The 21,228-nt window shown below is 39.0% G+C and overlaps 1 protein-coding gene across 1 annotated transcript in view; it reads left to right on the top strand.

The window, feature by feature from the left end:
* Positions 1–12,676: 12,676 nt before the first annotated feature.
* Positions 12,677–21,228, top strand: part of myg1 (myg1 exonuclease) — a 43,853-nt gene continuing 35,301 nt past the window's right edge. The window contains exon 1 of the mRNA XM_057847159.1: positions 12,677–13,016. Within this exon, the coding sequence (XP_057703142.1) occupies positions 12,735–13,016 (282 nt within the window). The 5' untranslated portion in view covers positions 12,677–12,734. The remainder of the gene's footprint in view (positions 13,017–21,228) is intronic.

Genomic DNA, 21,228 nt, shown 5'->3' with positions numbered 1-21,228 from the left:
TTATACCAGAACTGTGTTCCTGACTGTTTTGGCGCACTTTCACCCCTGGTTTCAGGGCATACAGTTGTTACTACCGTGTCACTTTTTTGTAACTCCTGTTAATTCTGTGGAAGTTTCTGGTCACTTCCTGTTATTTTTTTGTGTCACTTCATGTGTATTTTGCAGCGTTTCTGGGTCACACTCATTTTGGGGTATTTATGGGTCACCGCTTGTTAATTTTGTGCTATTTACGGGTCACTTCCAGGTGATTTTGGGGCATTTCTGGGTCATTTCCTATTCATTTGGAGTATTATCCTGTTGATTTTGGTCCAATTCAAGGTTGCACTACTGCTAATAAATAAAGAAAACAGTAAACATTTATCAATTCCCGAATCGCGTGTGTCAGTCGGTCGTGATAAGCATCACCATGCATGAAAATGATGTCAATCATTCTGGTAAATCCAAACAAGAGGATGACGTGGGAACCAAATTGTAATGATGTTTTGATATTTAATATCCACATATCACAGGAGGTATCACATCACAGTGATTTGACACTATTGATATTTCGTCAGAAAGACAGGCAGGGATACAAACAGAAGAAATATGGCTCATGTGTAAAAATACAATTGAAATCCTATCTAATTTCAATTAATATTTTAGCTAAACCCCAACCAAAAACATCATGTTTGTTGTTTTAATATCAAACAAAGGAAAATAGCGACTTAAATTATTCCTGTTGCGCTTTTCAATGATCCCTTCAGTTCTGTATCTTAAGGCAATGGAGCTACACTGTCTTTTGTGTTATTCTTCCCTCAAAACTTTCCTCATGATTTATTTATGGGTGCTTGGAGATTACGGTTGCTATTGTGGTAAATCCACATGGAGCAAACATGCCCTACATTGTTTCTTTTAGAGGAAAACTCAAATTTTCATCATCGAAATCATATTGGAAGCAGCTTGTTTGCCGAGCTGCTGGTAGAACATAGCTGCATTGTATGGTATGGTGCCTCCAATTCTGTAGGAGGGGATTAACATAAAGCCTCTAGTGAAGGATGCTGTGATGTCTATATGCGCATACTGGAGTGGAAATGCCTCTGCAGGCAGGCGAGTGGACAGTGCCAGCTTCGTGCCAATCCAATGCAAATTGCCTTTGGTTGGCTTTCATGGTGCTGGTGGTAGGGTGAAAGGGTCCAGAGTGGTGATGAAGAGGGGGGGAGGGCCGGTTGTGAAAGCTATTTATGGATCCTCACTGAGGGCCCTCATGTTCGTCAGCGATTGTCACTTTCCCTCTTCGCTGAATAGACGACCAATCATTCAAATCCACTCTTTGGCTCGGTTCCTATAGAAACGTGACAAAAAAAGGTGTAGTGTATGGCTTTGATGTCATAATGACGCAAAGTGTAAGTAAAATATTTGTTTAGATTGAGCTGTCAAAGATTGAACGTATTCACGGTGCGAGGCTTGCTGCCACCCTCCCACTTCAAATGGACTGGACATCCATGAGTGAGATAATAGTGATAAACACATTTAAATTCACAGCAGAAGGATAAAAAGATACACATTGTCAGTGGCACTGAAAGAGTTAATGTTAACACGGCAAAGCTTCATTTTTTTAGTATATAAGTTAAATCTTAAATTTTGACATCAGTAATGCATGCATACATGTATATACGTGCAAATATATATTCATATACAATACTAGGGCTGCCACAAAGGATTATTTTAGTCAGTTACTCACAAATTATTTTTGCACTAACCGTCTCATATTTTAATTCACAATGTTGAAAAAAAAAAAAAAATGAAAAAAAAGTATGTCTTGTCTTTCTTTAAAAAAACAAAACATACACATTGATCAAGATTTAGAAAAAAAAGAGAGAAGATATATTATTTGTGGCTAAAAAAAAATATTTAGAGAGCATTATAATTATTTTGTAAATGATTGTCGATTAATGATCGATTAGTTGTGGAAGTCCTAATGCCTACATGCATGAATGCTGTAAAGTTAAAGCTTTAACTCAGGAGTTTTTTTTTTTTTTTTTAATTCTTTTTTGGGGCTTTGACTTTGACAGCGCTACTTTAAATTTATGTTAGATATTTTAATTTTATTTATTCATTTTTAAAAATTATTCTCACAAAAAATGAACACAACACTTTTATACGAATTTACAGAACCTCTACATTTTGCAATAAAACAAAACTGTCTATATGTTTCAGTGTTACGAAGGCAAACACTTGTTAATTATTGTTTTCTCGGGGTCTAATATCTACAAATTGTCTTCTGAAAGAAGGCTTCAACAATAAAATTACCAGTCCAAATCACAAAATGGTCAGGTAGGATGTAACTGCGAGCATTCATGTCAGAGGACGCTGACCTTGGGGAGACAATGGAATCCATCACCAACCCGGACTCATTAAGAGTGGCGCCATCCCATACGATTTGGCGCGAAGCGGATATATAGTGTGTTGTGAGGAAGGGGATTCTCCTTTTAAACGAGATGATCTCATCTCCTGTCTGCCACCCAGGAAGAAGAGTTTTCATTCATAAACTCGATGCGCTCATGTAGGCATATGCCTACTGTACCAGCACTACCGACAGGAAGCTGAGGATGCGGTCAATAAAGCAGGTGAGATCACTGCCGGACTCTGTAGCAGTAAAAAAATTATGCTGAGAGTTTAATTTGTATATAAAAGATGTTTTTTTTTTAATTTTTTTTTTTTTTAAAGAAAAGTATTTCATTTTATTGACAAAATAAAGCATAACACATTTTTTGTTATAATTTGTAATATATTTAATTAAAATTGTTTTACAATTATTCAATACAATACAATGTTGAATGCATACAGTATATGGGCAATATAAAATGTTTATTTTAATAATACATGTAGTTAGTAACTGTGGAAATACACCAGTCATTTAATGAGATAATATAATGTAATATATGATGCATTAAAAAGAAAGACGCAACTAGTACAAATGGACATCATGTGAAAGACGGTCGCTCAAAGTATTTAAGCATGCAAATTTCTTAGACCTCTGATAATAGAGAATATGATGTTTGAACACAAAAAAGGCATTTTTTTGACGACAGTTTTATTCACACGCCTAAACACTGATCGAGTCGAACACAATTGCTTGGGAAGGTAGGAAGATAGGTATTACTGACATCATTCACAAATCAGTTATTTTTCGATTAAGCAATCAAGACTCTGATAAAACAATTGGTAAATTGACACAGATCAAGTAATATGTTTTTAAATTAACAATTTGACATGTTTCTTTTTGTCTTTGTTTAATAAAATCTTTTTTTTTTTTACTCTTAAAGTCAAGGGCGTAGGTTTGGTCTGAGCATTGGTTGGGACGACATAACCGCATAACCTGCATGTATACTTTTTGCTGGAGACGGGACATTAATACGACCAAACAGATTGGGTGAATGGGGACAGGGCTTCATTTGTCACGAATATGAACCTACCGGTAATTAATTGATAGGCTAAATGATCAATGTAAAATAAATCTGTAATGAATTATACTACCTTTCAGGTGTATTAGTTTAGGTGATACACCGTTTGATTTAAACCTTTGTCATAGACTTTATAATGTATTGACATGACACATTCCCCATTCACTGTGTCACGCCTTCTCGAAGGGGGGCGTCCAACACTCCGCTTCATTTATTAGCAGTCGATCACATGCAGCGATCTAATGCCGGATTTAGGTTAAAAAAGTACGAAAGCTGTACCGCATAAAAACAGGAAGGATTGTCTCAGGAGTGATTTGTCCGAGGATTATTATATTTTTCGTACCATGCATGCATTTTAAAACGTTGTGAAAAAAACATCAATTGGAATTTATTTATGTAATATATTTGCTAATTGCACGTTATTTTTTTTGCTTTTAACCAAGAATCGAGACTGTTTTATGTCCATATCTATAAAGAATTCAGGGATTTAAGCATTTATTCACAATAATTTTCAAAGGAAAAATCTCTTTGTTTACATAATGTGGTTGCTAAATTTATTACTGACTAGCCTCATAGTTCGCAATATTTACGTAAAATAAATGCTACCTGCCTGTTTTTTTTGCTTTTAACCAAGAATCGTTACTGTTTTACGTCCATATCTATAAAGAATTCAGGGATTTAAGCATTTATTCACAAGAATTTTCAATGGAAAAAGCTCTTTGTGTGTGTTTCCACTCGGTCAGCTTTGATGGAGATAGGCCCCCTATGAATCGGCCCCGCGTCCCGTGTCCCATCAATACATTATGAAGTCTCTGCCTTTGTTTTCAAAAACCACTGAGGAAACATTTTTAACATTTCCAGATTAAATGTCTGGATTTTATTAGCAAATTTAAAGTGCGTATGACACCAAAAAGCATGTTTATTTCATATTTCACATGGTGTTTTATGCTCCTGAATGAAATGGACCGCTTGGATGTGTGTGGAAGCGATCGTTTCATTATTAAATTTTTAAATTCCCCGCCATGAAAATGAGTTACTTCAGAGTCCAGCCTCGGGTTTAGGACGAATGCAAATGTGACGTCACCCAGGTCAGAATCTCACAATACAGCATTGCTTTATAGCATGCAGTTTGACTGCGGATTCAGCTGATTTTGCTGATTAATGTGTTTATTTTTCGCATCATGCCAGTCAAACGGCTGCAGGCTTTTGTAGCTACCCCAGGGAGAGGTGTGTGAACCTTTTTGGGTTTAGAAAGTTCCCTTTCACACCGAGATCGGCCAAAACAAGTGTGCGACAACTGTGGGTCCATTGGACTTACGAGGAAGTGAGTAAACATCGGGTTTTGTATGTCAAATACTGGGTTCATGGCACACGTTTTAATACGACATGCTCTTTGTCCACCAAGAATGACACTGGGCCGACGACCGGCTTGGTGCACCCTCCCACTGCCGAGAGAGTGCTATACTCAGCTTATTGCCCCTTCGTGTGCCCGGTGTTCTGTCAAAATTTCCACCCCATCATTAAAAATGGCCACAAATACAACAATTACAAAGTAAACAGTACAAACTTTCTTTAAAAATAAAGGAATATTTACTTACATTTCATCATGGACGGACATGTAGAAAAGCTCTCCTCAGACACATCCTGCCATGTTAGCTGCACAACAACTGCACGCCGCTCTCACACTGTTTACGTCCTCCGCCATGTAGTAAAGCATTATTTTACTCCATATTCGTGTTGACCTTGTGGCAGCTACACGCTGCTCCTACGTCGGCCGGTTTGTCCGGCGGTCATTCTGCAGCTGCTTCCCCGGCAAATGAGCTCTCTTGCCCGCAGCAGGGGAACGAGTCCGACGAGCTCTAACTTGCTTGCCGCCAGGCGGGTTGCCGATCGGCGAAGACAATCGTGTGACATGGTTCTGGGTAGTTTTGTGTGATTTTTTTTGCTTCAAAAGCCGAGAATAAGACTAAAACAGCACTCTGTTCGGGTTAGCATGTGGGCTAGCTGTCACGCCTCCTGGTTTGTTTATGCTCTCCGAAGCCGGGGCAGGGAAATGACAAAAAACTCTGATGGCATTCCATTTAGCACAAGACTGTTATTTGTCATGACCATACAATTTATTTAGCAATTGGGGACAAAATAAAAAGAATATCCTGTAAAAATATTGGAGAGAATGAAACAATGACATTTTGCGGCTCTCTTCGTCGCATTTTCCTCGTTCTGAATAAGTCCCCCTCAATGGGCTGAATTCTAAATCAGATCAAACCGTGACCCTGCCGACGTCATCTTCCTGTTGGAGACGCTACAGCCCTATAATGGTAGGCGTGGCTAAACAGCAAATTAAAAGACTAATTTGTCATCATCTGCGCTTTCCCAAATTTTTGTATATTCGAATCGTCTCAAAATATAATTCTAATTCACATAATAATGCAATTTAAGACTTTTTTTATCCTGTCGTGCGCACTTTAAATTGCAATATTTGAACATAACTTCAATTGTATTAACAAACACAACAAATACAAACTAGTTTGTAATTGCTTAACTCCCCAGGAATGCAAAAAATAAACATTTTTCTTAAGACCACTCAACATGCTGTATGTCGAAATAATTAGATAAATTTGATGGAACTGAAAAAACGTCTTGGTCAGGGTATAACAAAAATAAATAAAAATGGAGCCTTCCTTCTAGGTAAAACGCAACTGCTTTTGTCCACAAGCACAGCCAAACACAACAAAAAATGAAAACTTTTTATCTCAATTATGATGAATGTATGATTATCTGAAAAATGTCTGTACAGGCTGAGAATAAAAATATTTTTAAATAAAACTATGTAGAAAATTAATCAATACATTTTAAATAACTGGCAAATCATCAGCCAATCACATACATGTGTGTTTGAAGAGGGAAAAATGGACCGGCACATTCAGCAAGTGAAAAGGGTTAAATTTAAGTCCGAACTTCATGAAAATAGATCACTCAAAAATGGTATGGTCAATTCTATCGTTATAACATACGGGAAGACAAGTTAATTGGCCTATATAACTGAACTCATTATTTAATGCAAATAAGGTTGCTTAAAAATTGGTGGGGACAAATTGAGCAAGTTGCTCGTGTTATGTCCCTACCGTCCCTATGCAAACCTACGTACGCCCTTGCTTGAAATGTATACATTTCAGTGTGTATTTACTGAGTTTGTGTATATATTTCTATCTACGTATTCATTTCAAGCTTTAATAAAATTCTTTTGTAATTTATTTGATTATAATAAATGCAAAGTAAAAAAAAAATCAAATCTATGCAATGACTACATTTTTAAATCTATATTTAACATTTGCAAATCTGACATTTACAGCATTTAAAAAAATATATACACCTCCGCGACCCTCGTGAGGAAAAGCGGCATGGAAAATGAATGAATGACTGAATGATTTAACTATTTATAAATAACTCAATTTGACAAATTGTAAAATAAATAATCAAAATAAATCAATTTACATGCCCTTATTTTTCAACCTGTCCATTTGAAAATGAAATGCACCTGTGCACAAAAAGTTTGCCTGCCTCTAATATGGTCACTATCTCAGTGGGCCGAATTAAAGAACAGAGCAGTCTGTGCGTGGCCCAGGTGCTTTACTTTGCCCACAGCGAGAAGGTCTCTCTTCAATTAAAATGTGATGCTTCCATTTTTAACCTTGACACCAATACTATCGCACATAACTCATTGTGATTTTCCCCTCACACGAGGGTCCCTCGGTATATGACTCACTCTGGTGTGATTTAGAAATATGCAAATGCAACATTTAGATCAAGAGTCGCCTTGATCTGAAGGGAGATTAGAGATGCCTCCCTTTGAAGGCGGTGAGGAGAGGGTTAATTACCATAGAGGGGGAGCTTGGAGAAGCCTTCCTGAAAGTCACGTGCTCTGTGCTGGGAAATGGAGGGAGGGGGGCGGGGTTCGGGAGCATGTTGCCGTAGAAACAGAATCCTCAGTCGGCCCGTGTGAAGTCAGCGGCGAAATTTGAGGTGGTGACTGCACTTGCTGGGAGGTGGGGGACACAACAGAGGATGCTCTTGGAATTTTAATGGAGACACACACAAATAATTGGCAGCATCATCATAGCACAGGCGGGGAAACCTTTTGTGAAATTCGTGTTATGAGGCTTTGTAGAACACATGCTGCAGCAAATATGCCTCACAGATCTGCAATCAGATGTTCAAATCTCAGCTCAGGCCATAAAACAAACAGGAAGTGTGTTAACTGTTCATTCGCTTCTCCCAGTCCAAATAGATTGGACGCCTATCGCTGTCAATGGTACTGAAACACAATCATTCACTGTCCTTGAGATTTTATCCAACACTGATAGAATGCGAAAAATTCAATAATTAAGGCCGTTTGTTTGATGACTCGCCATAAAACTTAAATAAATCACATTAATTACATGCACAATTTCACCCAGCAAAACCATATAAAAAGCATCTACTTAATTCTCCAAATTAAATGGTAAATGCATTAGTGAGTGAACATTTTCAGGATAGGCAATCTCCTAAAAGGGATAGGCGCATAAACTACAGCTGACTAATTGCTGACAGTATAATTGCGCATGCCTGCCTATTCCAATTTAAGCTGTTTATATGTGTGAACCATGCTCAAGATTAACATTGGATTAACTACACTTCCCAAATACCCTGGAGTGGAGCACCAGCTGCAAAGAGGTGTATTGGGGGGGCTAATAATTATGCCGACCATTATTATTATTATTAAGTTGTTGTTTTGACTTGAAAAGCGTTGCTTGTAACTAAATAGACATGTTGTGGGCACGCCAACACAGTTCAAGTTGGCAAACATGCAGGTTTGAGAAATAAACAGTGACACACCAACTAAATGAATGTGACAGCACTGCATATTGTCTTCATACTGCTTATCAGAGCTTAAATCCCAGTGGTGGCAATGTTATTACTTTGCATGGAATAAATATTCAATCCTCTGAATTATGCATGTTCTTTATTATATCATCTGGCATTGTTGCAGCCCTAAAACACATTATTTACATCAGATGCACATATTTTGTCATCTTTTCTACTTTAAATATACTATTATATATTTGACTGCAATAGACGTCCAATTCTTTTGAACTAGGGAGCCCAATAGTGAATGATCAGAGATAAATGATAAAAAGGAGAGTTTTCCAAAAGCTAAAACAAGAAATACAACAAAGTGTATGTGGTGCTTAGCCAAGGGCGCTGGAGGTCACTCACAGCAGGGGGTGCTGAGGATCTTATTTTGTTTTTCCCAGCCAAAAACAGCCATTTTGGTCCAAATTTGTTTTTTCTCCATACAAGGTGTGCACAATGGCACTACACACGCATGCTGTATAGTTTACGTGCTACTCCTAGGCTACTACAAAGACAGCATTCTATTTCACCTACAGTGTGCGTTCTGGAGTTTTTGTATTGGAAATAAAAGCACCCATGTATTATAATGCAAATTCCCGCAGCTAGACGGCACAATGACACACAAACACATTTGAAAACTAAAAAGTCCAGTAAACCTCGATTTAACACCACTTTTAACAACACTCAAAAAAATTGTACATGAACAGTGCTCTGCACGGCAGCAGCTTAACAGCAACAATGAACAATAACATGGCTACAATGCAGGCTATTTGAAGTTCTCCACGGTCTAAATCTGCAGCTAACTCTTCCTCGCTGGGCACTATTATGAACTATCATAATCTTCATTTTCTACCTCAAATTGAATTGTAGAAAAATTCTGCTGTTTTTGTAGAGAAAAACTCGCTAATTCGTTTTTGCGCCATGTTAACACCTCCTCTGTCAACAGTTAACTTTCCCGTTTCAATAACGCCTTATTCAACGTGGCCTGGTAGCAAGCAAGGTGTCAGGTGATAACCATGTTGTTAACAGAACAAAAACTTTTTCAACATTTATATTTTATTCCCAAAGTTAAATACGCTATTGTTTCAGTATTTAACTTTTTTCCCGCCAACACCAGGGGGTGCTGCAGAACCCTCAGCACTCCACTTCCAACGCCACTGTGCTTATCTTCTCTGCGACTATGGTGAGATTCGCGAAAAGAACGGTGTGTCTTTTCTGTGGCTAAAAATGTTGGCAGCAGACCAAAAAGACAAAAAAACCCCCAGAAAGATTGATTATTTACATAATTCTTAATGTATGGAGGTCCAAAGATTGATACTTGAATAGATAAATAACCATTCTGGTATTTTCATAGATGGATACGTAGATTGATTGATAGTTGAATAGGTAGTGAGATAGTAGACAGGTACATTGGTAGGTACAGTATTTCACAGATGGATAGATTAAATACTAAATAGTCTTTACCACCGTGGCTTTGATAGCCTCGAGGAATGCGACAAAAAACATTTCCCCGAAGCTCCTAATTGATGTTTTGACTGAGGGTCCGAGGACAGCGCTCTTCCTTATAAGGCATGCAAAGACCGCATCATTTCCTATCATTGCTGCGTGTAAAACTGGAAGCGGCGAGCACCAAGAGGAGGGGGAATAATTCTCAGACAGCGTGTGACGTTTCAGCATCGCAAGATTTTGGGGTTGTGAGAGCGGAGGGGGTGGGGACCAATGGACTGCGTGTATGGATGGAGGCGGGGCAATAAACATTATGTCCAGGGCTTTTTTATTTATGTTTATGGGTGAGGGTGACTCATGTTATTTTTGGTGCAATCGCTGAAGTAAAACATCTGCTTTGATGATCTCTCTGTCAATGTCAAGCAAGAACAGAAATCAGAGCTGGTCCGAGCAAAAGTCAGGACATAAATTGCTTATGACATGATAATCCTTTCAATTATCTTAATATATTCAGCATTAATTGTCTCCTCTAAATTTGTATTCTTGTCGCCTGTCACACAAAGATATGCTAATGAGCCAGCCACTTGAGGCATTAGGGACATGAAGGGTCATTTATTCAGCTGGTTTGGATTTAGTTGTGAGGAAAAAAGGCGACATGTTGTGTGTTTTTTTTTTCTTGTAGCATCCAAGGCGATTAGCCAGTGTAATCCCATCAACAGGAGGAGGAACGTTTATTTGGAGAGTGAATGCTCGGGTGCTGTCCGTGGTGCTGATTCAACACCCGTAAGCCTGATGGCAAATAGTGCTGATTAAATATAGAATACCGCATTTACTCTGCATGCTTTACTTTACTCATTAACCGCCAATGACGGCAATTGATGTCCAATCCATTTGAACTGGTAAGTGGGTGACAATAAATAATCACTGCCAATTTTCCCAATTCAAATGGTTTGCATGTTGATTGCTGTCAATGGCACTGAGTCGAGGGGATTGGCTCTGGTCAGACGCTATTATATTCTTTACCGTCTGTGAAAAATGAGTTATAATACAGTGGCTGAGGAAAGAGCCGAGACATTCTCGAGATGTCCATATGGCAAGTGCATCGGTTTGCATAGGGACGGTAGGGATATAATACTAGCAATTTGTCAGAATGCTCAAATTGTCCCCACCAACTTTAAAGCAACCTTATTTGCATTAAATATATAGTTTATTTAGATTTTCTTGCCATATGTGTCAGGTAGCGTGGGCGGGCAGGTGTTGTATGGTCCCAATTGCGGGAAAAGAGGTGATGCAGACTGGCAGTGCAAAAAATTGATTTAATGAAAGCCAACAAAAAAACAAAGTGCAAAACAAAGGCTGTGATGGTCCAAAGAAAGTACAGAGGCAAACAAAACTGCTATTAACAAAAGACTGGGTATCAAAAACTTACTGAGGAACACAAGGGTTTGGACGGTGAAAACTGTTGGGAACAGACGCTGACGTGCACATTGGCAATGACGCAACAAGGAGTGAAAAGAAACTGGGAGCTTATATACACACACGCAGACAAGGGGTAACCAGACAACGAGGAACAGAAGGGTGACACAGGAGGACGCAGATTGGAGGATACACTAGGAGCAGTTACAACAGGTGAAATCAATGGGCAATCACAGGGACACACTAGGAGGGAACCAACTCAAAACCTAACAATATGTTGTAAGGATAGAATTGACCCTACCATTATGAAGTGAATTATTTTCCTGATGTTCAGACTTAGATTTACCTCTTTTCACTTGCTGAATGTGCCGGTCCATTTTTCCCCCCCTCAAAAATGTATTTCCTACATTATTTAATAAAAATACTTTTATTTGCAGCCTATACAGACATTTTTCAGATCATCATACATTCATCATAATCGGATTTTCATTTTTCTGTTGAGTTTGGCGGTGCTCGTGGACAAAAGCAATAGTTTTATACCTGAAGGAAGGCTCCATTTTTATTTATTTTTTTGTTATACCCTAAGAATTTTCTTCTGTTGTATTTAATTAATTGATTTATTTTGACAAATGTTGAGTAGTCTTAAGAGAAATTTTTATTTTTTTTGGATTCCTGGAAAGTTAATAGATTATTAACAAGTGTGTCTGTTAATATAATCTATATTCAAATATTGCAATTTAAATTTCCTTATAAATCCAGACATTTATTCCGGAAGTTTTCAAAATGTTTCTTTTAAAGTTTTTGATAACAAAGGTTTGAATTGAATGTTGTATCACGTGACCTGAACTAATACATATGAAAGTTAGTATGAGTCACTACAGATTTATTTTGCATTGATCATTTAGCCTATCAATTAATTAGGTTCATATTCGTGAGAAATAAACCTTGACCCCCGTTCACCCAATCTGTTTGGTCTTATTAGTGTCCCGTCCCCAGTTAAAAGTATTCATGCAGGTTGTGCTGTCCCTACCAATGTTGAGACCAGACCTACGCCCTTGCCATATGGCTGTATTATACTGCACCCACAAAGACAAAACATGTATGTATGATGAAGCAGTTTATTTTGCATTTAATTCGAGCAAAAAATGTAGGAATAAATTGTTGCTGTTTCTGTTGTTTTAACCCTTTCAGGGACAGTGGATAGCTATTCAAAAGTGGACACGCATTGGTTTTACAGAATTTATCTACATCGCCATCTGTCGGATTTAAGCAGTAACAGCAGCCGTGCCTCATTTATATAAGAGAATGATCATTTAGATATTTGATTTTGAATATTCATTGAGAACGTTTAACCCATTTAAGTTTTATTTGCTTTTCTCAGTACATATATATTTTAGCAGGTAGCAGATTTTAAAAAACGACTTTCGTTTTTAGCGGAAATAGAGGAAGCGGATACTGGTTTCCGCCGGTCCCTAAAACAGACGTACAAAATCCAGTCCTCCCCTTTAATACGTCCCCCTACCGTTTGTTGCATTGATGAGGCGCGCGTGTGTTTTTGCGACTAATTTAGGACGAACAAAATATCTTGCGGATACAAACACTTGTGTCGTTAGTTTACAAAAGTCGCTGTTTGAACAGTTACGTCCTCCTTGTGTCCCATTTTTTGTCAACACCGCGGAGAGAGGACACATGTCAACTGAAGCCAAGAGGCATTGCGCTGACAGAATGACCGCCAAAAAGATAGGAACCCACAATGGAACTTTTCACTGCGACGAGGTTCTGGCCTGTTTTTTCCTCCGGCAATTACCAGAATACAAGGTGGGCATTTTTTTTTTATTTGTAATATTAGTATGGTGTCAATGTTTTCAAGTCTAAAAGTCAGTGTAGGCGAAAATATTTGGCCTTGTGTCATTGTTACATGCCTCATGGGGTCGCTGTTATAAAGACAGTCTCTTTGGAAATTTAATGGTGGAGTTCGCACAATGTCGTATCGTATTGATCGTAATTACTGTGTCGCGACTTTAATGAAAGGAAAGATAGGTCAGAGATCGTGTGTGAATCGAAGCATTATGTACACTCAGGTACAACCTTGTAAAAATGGCATTGGTCTGCCACTTCAGTGTTTCCCCTAGGATTTTTTGAAGCTGTGGTGGTGGGCTGCATCGGAGTCGGACAGCCTCACCATGTCGTGCCACAGCGAATTTTTTTTTCTTCATTTTTTCCCCCAAGAAGAACCATAACAAAGATATATTTGAAATATTTCATTAGCCAGGCTAATGTTGTACCTCTCAGCTACAGTACATGTATGTAAAATGCGTAGCTGATTACAGCTACGTTACCCGATGTACTAATGCGACTTTTTTTCTCGTGGCAATAGTACGACTTACATCTCGTAGTGACTCAGGGTTGGCAACCCAAACTGTTGAAAGAGCCATATTTGACCCCCCAAAAAACACAAAAAAAACTGATACAGTATGTCTGGAGCCACAAAAAATTAAAAGCCTTTTACAAGCCTTATAATTATCGATACTAGCTATATTAGCCTACTATAGAAATACGTAATTAGCCTTCATGATTAAATGTTTGTTTTCCCTGCAGTGGATCCTAGAATGACGCACCACGTGACTACTCTGTTGTACTATGCCACCACAAGTTTAACTTCATTACAATATTAATGAATTGAAAGAATGTGTCATGTTTGTCCTCCTAGAAATCCTATTAAAACAAAAAAAATATATTTCCCTCCCCCATCTTTTTCCATTTAAAAAAAAAAAAAAAAGCTCCGAAGCATCGCTAAAGAGCCGCATGCGGCCCGAGAGCCGCGGGTTGCAGACCACCGTCGTAGTCCTCCTTTTTCCTTTTATTTGACCCTCATAAGTACCTGATTACCACAACAATAACAGTCCTTCTGTCAACTGACCCATTTAGAGCACTGGGGGAATTCTAATAGCCGTGTAAAGAGTTTTACTTGATTCGGTGAGAAGGTGAATAGTTTTTTCCCCGTTGGTCGGAAAATAAATTTCCACACAAAGGCACGTCGAGGTACCATTAACTTAGCAAGGAGAGGTATGAGAGTCATTTTTCGAGTGTCCCAGAGCTCGCGAAATTTGGGTGGGGGGGCGCATTTATCAAAGTTTCGTCAGCCGTAATTGTCTGAAGTTGGCGCGCCGGTGTTGTGCCGAAAAATAGCCACTCCACGTGAAATGTCCCCCCCTGACGGGAGCGCCCACACGTCACTCGTACAAACAGCCTTTTCTTACCAATCGATGGACACAGAAACGACGTTCTTGTACCGTGAATATGTATCATTTTACTCTGCTTGAACTGATAAATCGTTTACTGTGACCAACGCTCTGAAAATAGAGCAAGGCTTTATTTTGGGCCCCGCCTCTCCGCAGTCTCTCAGCGCAAGTTAGTCAAAGTTTGCTTTCCGTCCAAGACGGCCGTCCACCGCTCACTTTCGCCGAAAAGTCCGATCCAAATTATTGTAATGCCCCGGATATGGGCAAGAAGGAGAGAAGTCTGTATTTGCTTACCCACTTTATTGTGGTAACAATAATAAAGAAAAACAATAACAAAATAACAGCGGGCTGCTACAACATGCGACCGCTATCTCTCGCTATCTCGCTCGTTCTCCCATTCTTCCTACTCGTTCCCCTTGCGTCTCTTAAGGGGGGGCCTGCATAGTTACGAACATTAGGCTACAATACACAATGAATAGGTGTCCGCTGAACTCCTCCCACTCGGCTGCCGCTAGTTTGAAGCGGCCTTAAAAAATTTTTTTTATTTAAATAAATAAATAAAATACATCTCATTTGCCAGGCGTGGCGGCTTTCATTTTAGTGTGGCGGTGCGCCACAATCTGTTGAATATAGGGGAATCCCTGCACTTGCTCTCCCACTAGCTCTCCAAGTATCACCTTAATAGAATATCAACAATAAAAATGGCAAAGTGCTTTAAATCAAAACATTGTAAAGTTTGAATGCCAATGTGATGTACAGTTCCATACAAATTAACTGTATTTAACAAATTGTTAAACAACTTTATCATTTAAAGAGCATACGACATGAGAAAAAAAGTCTTAAATGGCATTATTATGTGAATTAGAATCATTTTGAGACGATTCGACTATATACAAAAATTTAGCAAAGCGCAGATGACGAGAAATTAGTCTTTTAATCTGCTGGTTAGCCACGCCTACCATTATAGGGCTTTAGCGTCCCCAACAGGTGGATGACGTCAGCGGTAGACTGGGCTCATTGGTTTTACTATTCAGCCCATTGAGGGGGAATTATTCAGAACGAGGAAAACGAGCAAAATGTCATTGTTTCAGTCTCTCTACTCCAATATTTTTACAGGATATTCTTTTTATCCAAGTATTTTCCCCCAATAGCTATATAAATGACTTGAGAAGGACCAGTAAGCCCGTCGAGGGGAAACTATTCACAACGAGGAAACGCGACGAAGAGAGCTGCAAAATGTCATTGTTTCTGTCTCTTTACATCAATATTTTTACAGGATATTCTTTTTATCCAAGTATTTTTCCCAATTGCTAAATAAATAAATACATTTTTACATGCCTATCAATGATCAAACGTAAGTAGTCCTTTATTTAAAGAAAGTTTGTAGTGTTTATTTTGTAATAGCTGTATTAATATTTGACATAATACTAAACAAGATGTTTACTCACTTCCTCGTAAATCCAATGCCCCCATTGTAGTCGGGCTTGTTTTGGCCAATATCCACGGTGAATGGGAACCTTTTGAAACTCCAAGAAGGCGCATACGCCGCTCCCTCATACAGAATGATTTTTCTGCAGCCGTTTGGCTGGCGTGATGTGTATTAATCTGCAAAATCAGCTGAATCCTTCGTCCTCATACACAACAGTACGCTGTATAGTGAAGAGGACGCCTTCTACCGTACACGTCACAGCGCCCTCCTCCTCAATGCAAGACCGAAGCCGGAAGTCACTCATTTTCATGGCACGGGATTAAAAAAACTAAATAAATATAGCGATCGCTTCCACACACATCCAAGCGGTCCATATCATTCAGGAGCATAAAATACCGCGTGTATTATGAAATAAACATGCTTTTTCGTGTCACATGCACTTAAAAAACCCCCCCAAAAAAACAAGACCTAACAACCAAGACAATTTACTGTAAAAACAAGAAAGGTTAAGGTTACAGTCATTTACAGAGGTGGTTGAAAATGTTAGTAACACAGTAATTGAAGGTATTTGTTGATTACCCAGTTGGGATGTCCCGATCCCATACTCTTTGTTGGTATCGGCACCCGATATGGCTATTTTTGGAGTATCGGATTTGGTATCAAGATTGAATCCGACTCAGTAGTCGTGTTTTCTTAGTACCATCGTGCTTTTTGGCTACTGTAAATGAAACCATTATGCAAATATGTCCGCTGAGTGAGATAACTGCTCTTTACAAACTAATGATAGTAACTGAGCATTAGGCATTTTTCAAATTCAAATTATCACAGTTTTACGGTACTGCAATTACAGCTCCAAAATGTGTTACTTTGAGATATCTGGGTTTAAAAAAAAAAAAAATTCTCCATTGAACAGGATATATATATATATATATATTTTTTAATTAAAAAAAAAAAAAAAAAAACTGAAATATTCTAAATAAAATTAAAATAAATGCAGTCATTTAGGTGAGCCTAAAGCCACAGCCACAGCTCAACATTACGCATTATTACCATCAGAACAAAAATAATTGAATTATTTCTCATTATAAGCACGTGTGTATGGCTCGTATCATGTTTACATACACCCCCCCACCCCCCACCCCCACACACACACACTCTCTTTCGGCTGGGAGTGGCGCAGTTGGTAGCTGGAGTTGTCCTTGGACCGAAGGGTCAGTGGTTCGATTCCCGGCTAAGACTGCCCACTGGCGAAGTGCCCTTGGGCAAGGCACTGAATCCTGATTTGCCTCCGAAGGGTTGACAGCGCCTTGCATGGCAGCAACCCCATTGGTGTGTGAATGTGTGCGTGAACGGGTAAATGTGTGCTAATGTAAAGCGCTTTGGGCATGGTAACCATGCAGATAAATGCGCTCTATAAGTACTGTCCTTTTACCATTTCTCAACAAAGAGTTGCCAGAGAGAAAAAAAACATGTTTTACCACCTCTGAACACACTAAACACGCTGAAGTTAACTCTCTTAGTTGGTGGGAAACGTTCATGACAGTGTTTACTAACCTTTAATTTTGTATAAATGCGAAATCTATTGACTCCTCGGCAGCCACCCTCCGCAAACATGTTTTACATGTCGGTTGGCCTTCCTCCTCTAAGCCGTGCCATCTGTAACTTTTCTGTAGCCAAAGTATTCTAATAGCAGCGATTTCGATTTTCTTCTTCTTTTCGTTTTCTTTCTTTTGTGGTTTTGAAACCACGGTATACCTTGAAACCGGTAGTCGGCACATGTCTACAGAGCATCGTGTAATATTCTTGAGGAGGTACCAGCATAAAAAAATCTGCATTGGTAAAGCTATTCATTAATATCATATATATGAAGTTGAAGAAAAGCAGATCAGTACTTGGCTGAAAATACCGACTCACCGAGTCCACCCCACAAGCCAGTGCAAGACCGAGACTTATAGGAATTGACTCAGACAAGAAAGAGGTTTTGTTCGTATCGCCGATCAATTCTGATTTTTTATGCCCATTTGCTAAAATTTTCATAAGAACAGTTCAATTGAGATATTTTCTTATGTTGATATAATTCCAATTAGGGCTAAACAATATTGGAAAACTGTGACATTGTGACTTTTTGGGAGTTTACGATATATATTGCGATATTAAAACTAGAAGAATTTGAATAGATCTATTTGTGAAGGCTTTGGTTGACTCACCATGACCATATTGTATTCATATAATACAGTTTATTCCAGGCTGAAGGTTCATTTGTGAATGATGATGATTGCTGTTTATAAAAGGCAGATGTGTGTAGTTAGGCATTACATTTACTCCGTTACATTTACTTGAGTAACTTTTTGAAAAAAATATACTTCTAAGAATTTTACTAAGCCATACTTTTTCCTTTTACTTGAGTAGATTCGTGAAGAAGAAACACTACTCTTAGGCTACGGCTACACGGATAATGGCTTAAACGTGTAATTAGTTTAACTATACGGCATGTCAGCTGCACTGGTATGCCTATTATCCGGATTAGTTGTTAGATGGATAATGTAGGCAAGTAATGTTACCCGCCGCCTACGCGCTGCCTAATATGGACTGCTGTCTCCGTACAACATTCGGATACTCAGGAAGGGACGTCATGCCGTCGCTGTTTTTAGTGCGGCGTGACAGCATCGTAAACAATGGAGGTGGACGATCACGACGTGGCATTCCTGCTCCTCTTTTCCACACATTTTTCTTAAACGTTCAAACTACGTCTCAACAATATGCTTGCCCATTTGGGGTCCTCCCATCGCGGATGAAGTTGAGATCAGTGTTTTTTTACAGAGCTCGTCTCCCGAGTTGCCTCCGATCAGCCAGCTGCGGGGCTGGCCCCTCCCAACTCAATGCTGACAGAACATGAATACTGTATATAAAAATGTGTAGAGGAAAATTAAACCCTGAAATGTGACCTGAGTGGTACCACCAGTCAAAGAGGCGCGCGATCAGTTTTTTTTCCCCAAGACATTTCTGCCTGTCAAAACTGTAGCCACTTCCAGGATCACCACTTTTATGCACAAGCAGTCCTGGTTGCGGCTTCCAGGAAATATATGCAGCGCCACACCACCTGCAAATGCAGGCGTACCTTGCAGAAGCGTGGGGGGGCTTAAACACACCTTAAACAAAGTGTGGACAGGCATAAAAATAGTCGGCAAAATACCCTGGAGAAAATTATCTGTCCTAGTGTAGCCTTACTTTGCGACTTTGGTCTACACTAGAGCCGTTACATTTTTCCTCTTTATTCTACATATTGACTTTATTTTTGCCAACAGTAGCCCCACCAGTTTCACCAATGAGACGTAGCAACGATAATCACATGACTCCATTATACAAATCAGGCTCAAGCTTACATTTCTTCTATCTCGCCAGGCTGTTCCATCACATGTCGTCCTTAAAAATTAAGTATTTGCTGTATGTGCTGAGAAAAAAATACCGTATTTTGAATGGGAAATAAAAATAAAAAAATCAAACATTGTAAGCAGTTAGTCACAATGTTACTCAATACTTGAGTATTCTTTTCACCTAATACTTTTATACTTCTACTTGAGCACAGTTTTTGGATGACTACTTTTGCTTTTACTTGAGTCATATTATTTTGAAGTAACGCTACTCCAGTACAATTTTTGGCTACTCTACCCACCTCATAAAAGGGATCCAGGAGGCCATGTCTCTGCACTCTTGCTGCTTTTATGAAGCAAAAACACACTGCGATGGCGATGTTCAAACGATATATTGTGCAGGCCTAATTCCAATACAGTGCCTTGCAAAAGTATTCGGCCCCCTTGAATCTTGCAACCTTTCGCCACATTTCAGGCTTCAAACATAAAGATATGAAATTTAATTTTTTTGTCAAGAATCAACAACAAGTGGGACACAATCGTTAAGTGGAACAACATTTATTGGATAATTTAAACTTTTTTAACAAATAAAAAACTGAAAAGTGGGGCGTGCAATATTATTCGGCCCCTTTACTTTCAGTGCAGCAAACTCACTCCAGAAGGTCAGTGAGGATCTCTGAATGATCCAGTGTTGTCCTAAATGACCGATGATGATAAATAGAATCCAAATGTGTGTAATCAAGTCTCCGTATAAATGCACCTGCTTTGTGATAGTCTCAGGGTTCTGTTTAAAGTGCAGAGAGCATTATGAAAACCAAGGAACACACCAGGCAGGTCCGAGATACTGTTGTGGAGAAGTTTAAAGCCGGATTTGGATACAAAAAGATTTCCCAAGCTTTAAACATCTCAAGGAGCACTGTGCAAGCCATCATATTGAAATGGAAGGAGCATCAGACCACTGCAAATCTACCAAGACCCGGCCGTCCTTCCAAACTTTCTTCTCAAACAAGGAGAAAACTGATCAGAGATGCAGCCAAGAGGCCCATGATCACTCTGGATGAACTGCAGAGATCTACAGCTGAGGTGGGAGAGTCTGTCCATAGGACAACAATCAGTCGTACACTGCACAAATCTGGCCTTTATGGAAGAGTGGGAAGAAGAAAGCCATTTCTCAAAGATATCCATAAAAAGTCTCGTTTAAAGTTTGCCACAAGCCACCTGGGAGACACACCAAACATGTGGAAGAAGTTGCTCTGGTCAGATGAAACCAAATTTTTACTTTTTGGCCACAATGCAAAACGATATGTTTGGCGTAAAAACGTAAAATCCAAAACATAAAGCCAAATCTACAATGGAATGGTTCAAAAATAAACGTATCCAGGTGTTAGAATGGCCAAGTCAAAGTCCAGACCTGAATCCAATCGAGAATCTGTGGAAAGAGCTGAAGACTGCTGTTCACAAACACTCTCCATCCAACCTCACTGAGCTCGAGCTGTTTTACAAGGAAGAATGGGCAAGAATGTCAGTCTCTCGATGTGCAAAACTGATAGAAACATACCCCAAGCGACTTGCAGCTGTAATTGGAGCAAAAGGTGGCGCTACAAAGTATGAACGCAAGGGGGCCGAATAATATTGCACGCTCCACTTTTCAGTTTTTTATTTGTTAAAAAAGTTTAAATTATCCAATAAATTTTGTTCCACTTCACGATTGTGTCCCACTTGTTGTTGATTCTTGACAAAAAATTAAAATTTTATATCTTTATGTTTGAAGCCTGAAATGTGGCGAAAGGTTGCAAGGTTCACGGGGGATGAGTACTTTTGCAAGGCACTGTATGTATCCGATTTCTTTGCACTATGAACGCGCATCCTTAAACATCAACTATATGTCATCAGCATGTGAAATATGTCTCCACTCTTCAACCAAATGAACAACACACGCAAACAAGCAATGCTGGTTAACGGCACAAAAAATATTCTTTGCTTCTTGA

The sequence above is a fragment of the Corythoichthys intestinalis genome, chromosome 9 (genome assembly GCF_030265065.1).
Source record: "Corythoichthys intestinalis isolate RoL2023-P3 chromosome 9, ASM3026506v1, whole genome shotgun sequence".
Taxonomy (NCBI): domain Eukaryota; kingdom Metazoa; phylum Chordata; class Actinopteri; order Syngnathiformes; family Syngnathidae; genus Corythoichthys; species Corythoichthys intestinalis.
The sequence above is the reverse complement of the archived record's forward strand: the minus strand, read 5'-3'. Positions and strand labels throughout refer to the sequence as shown.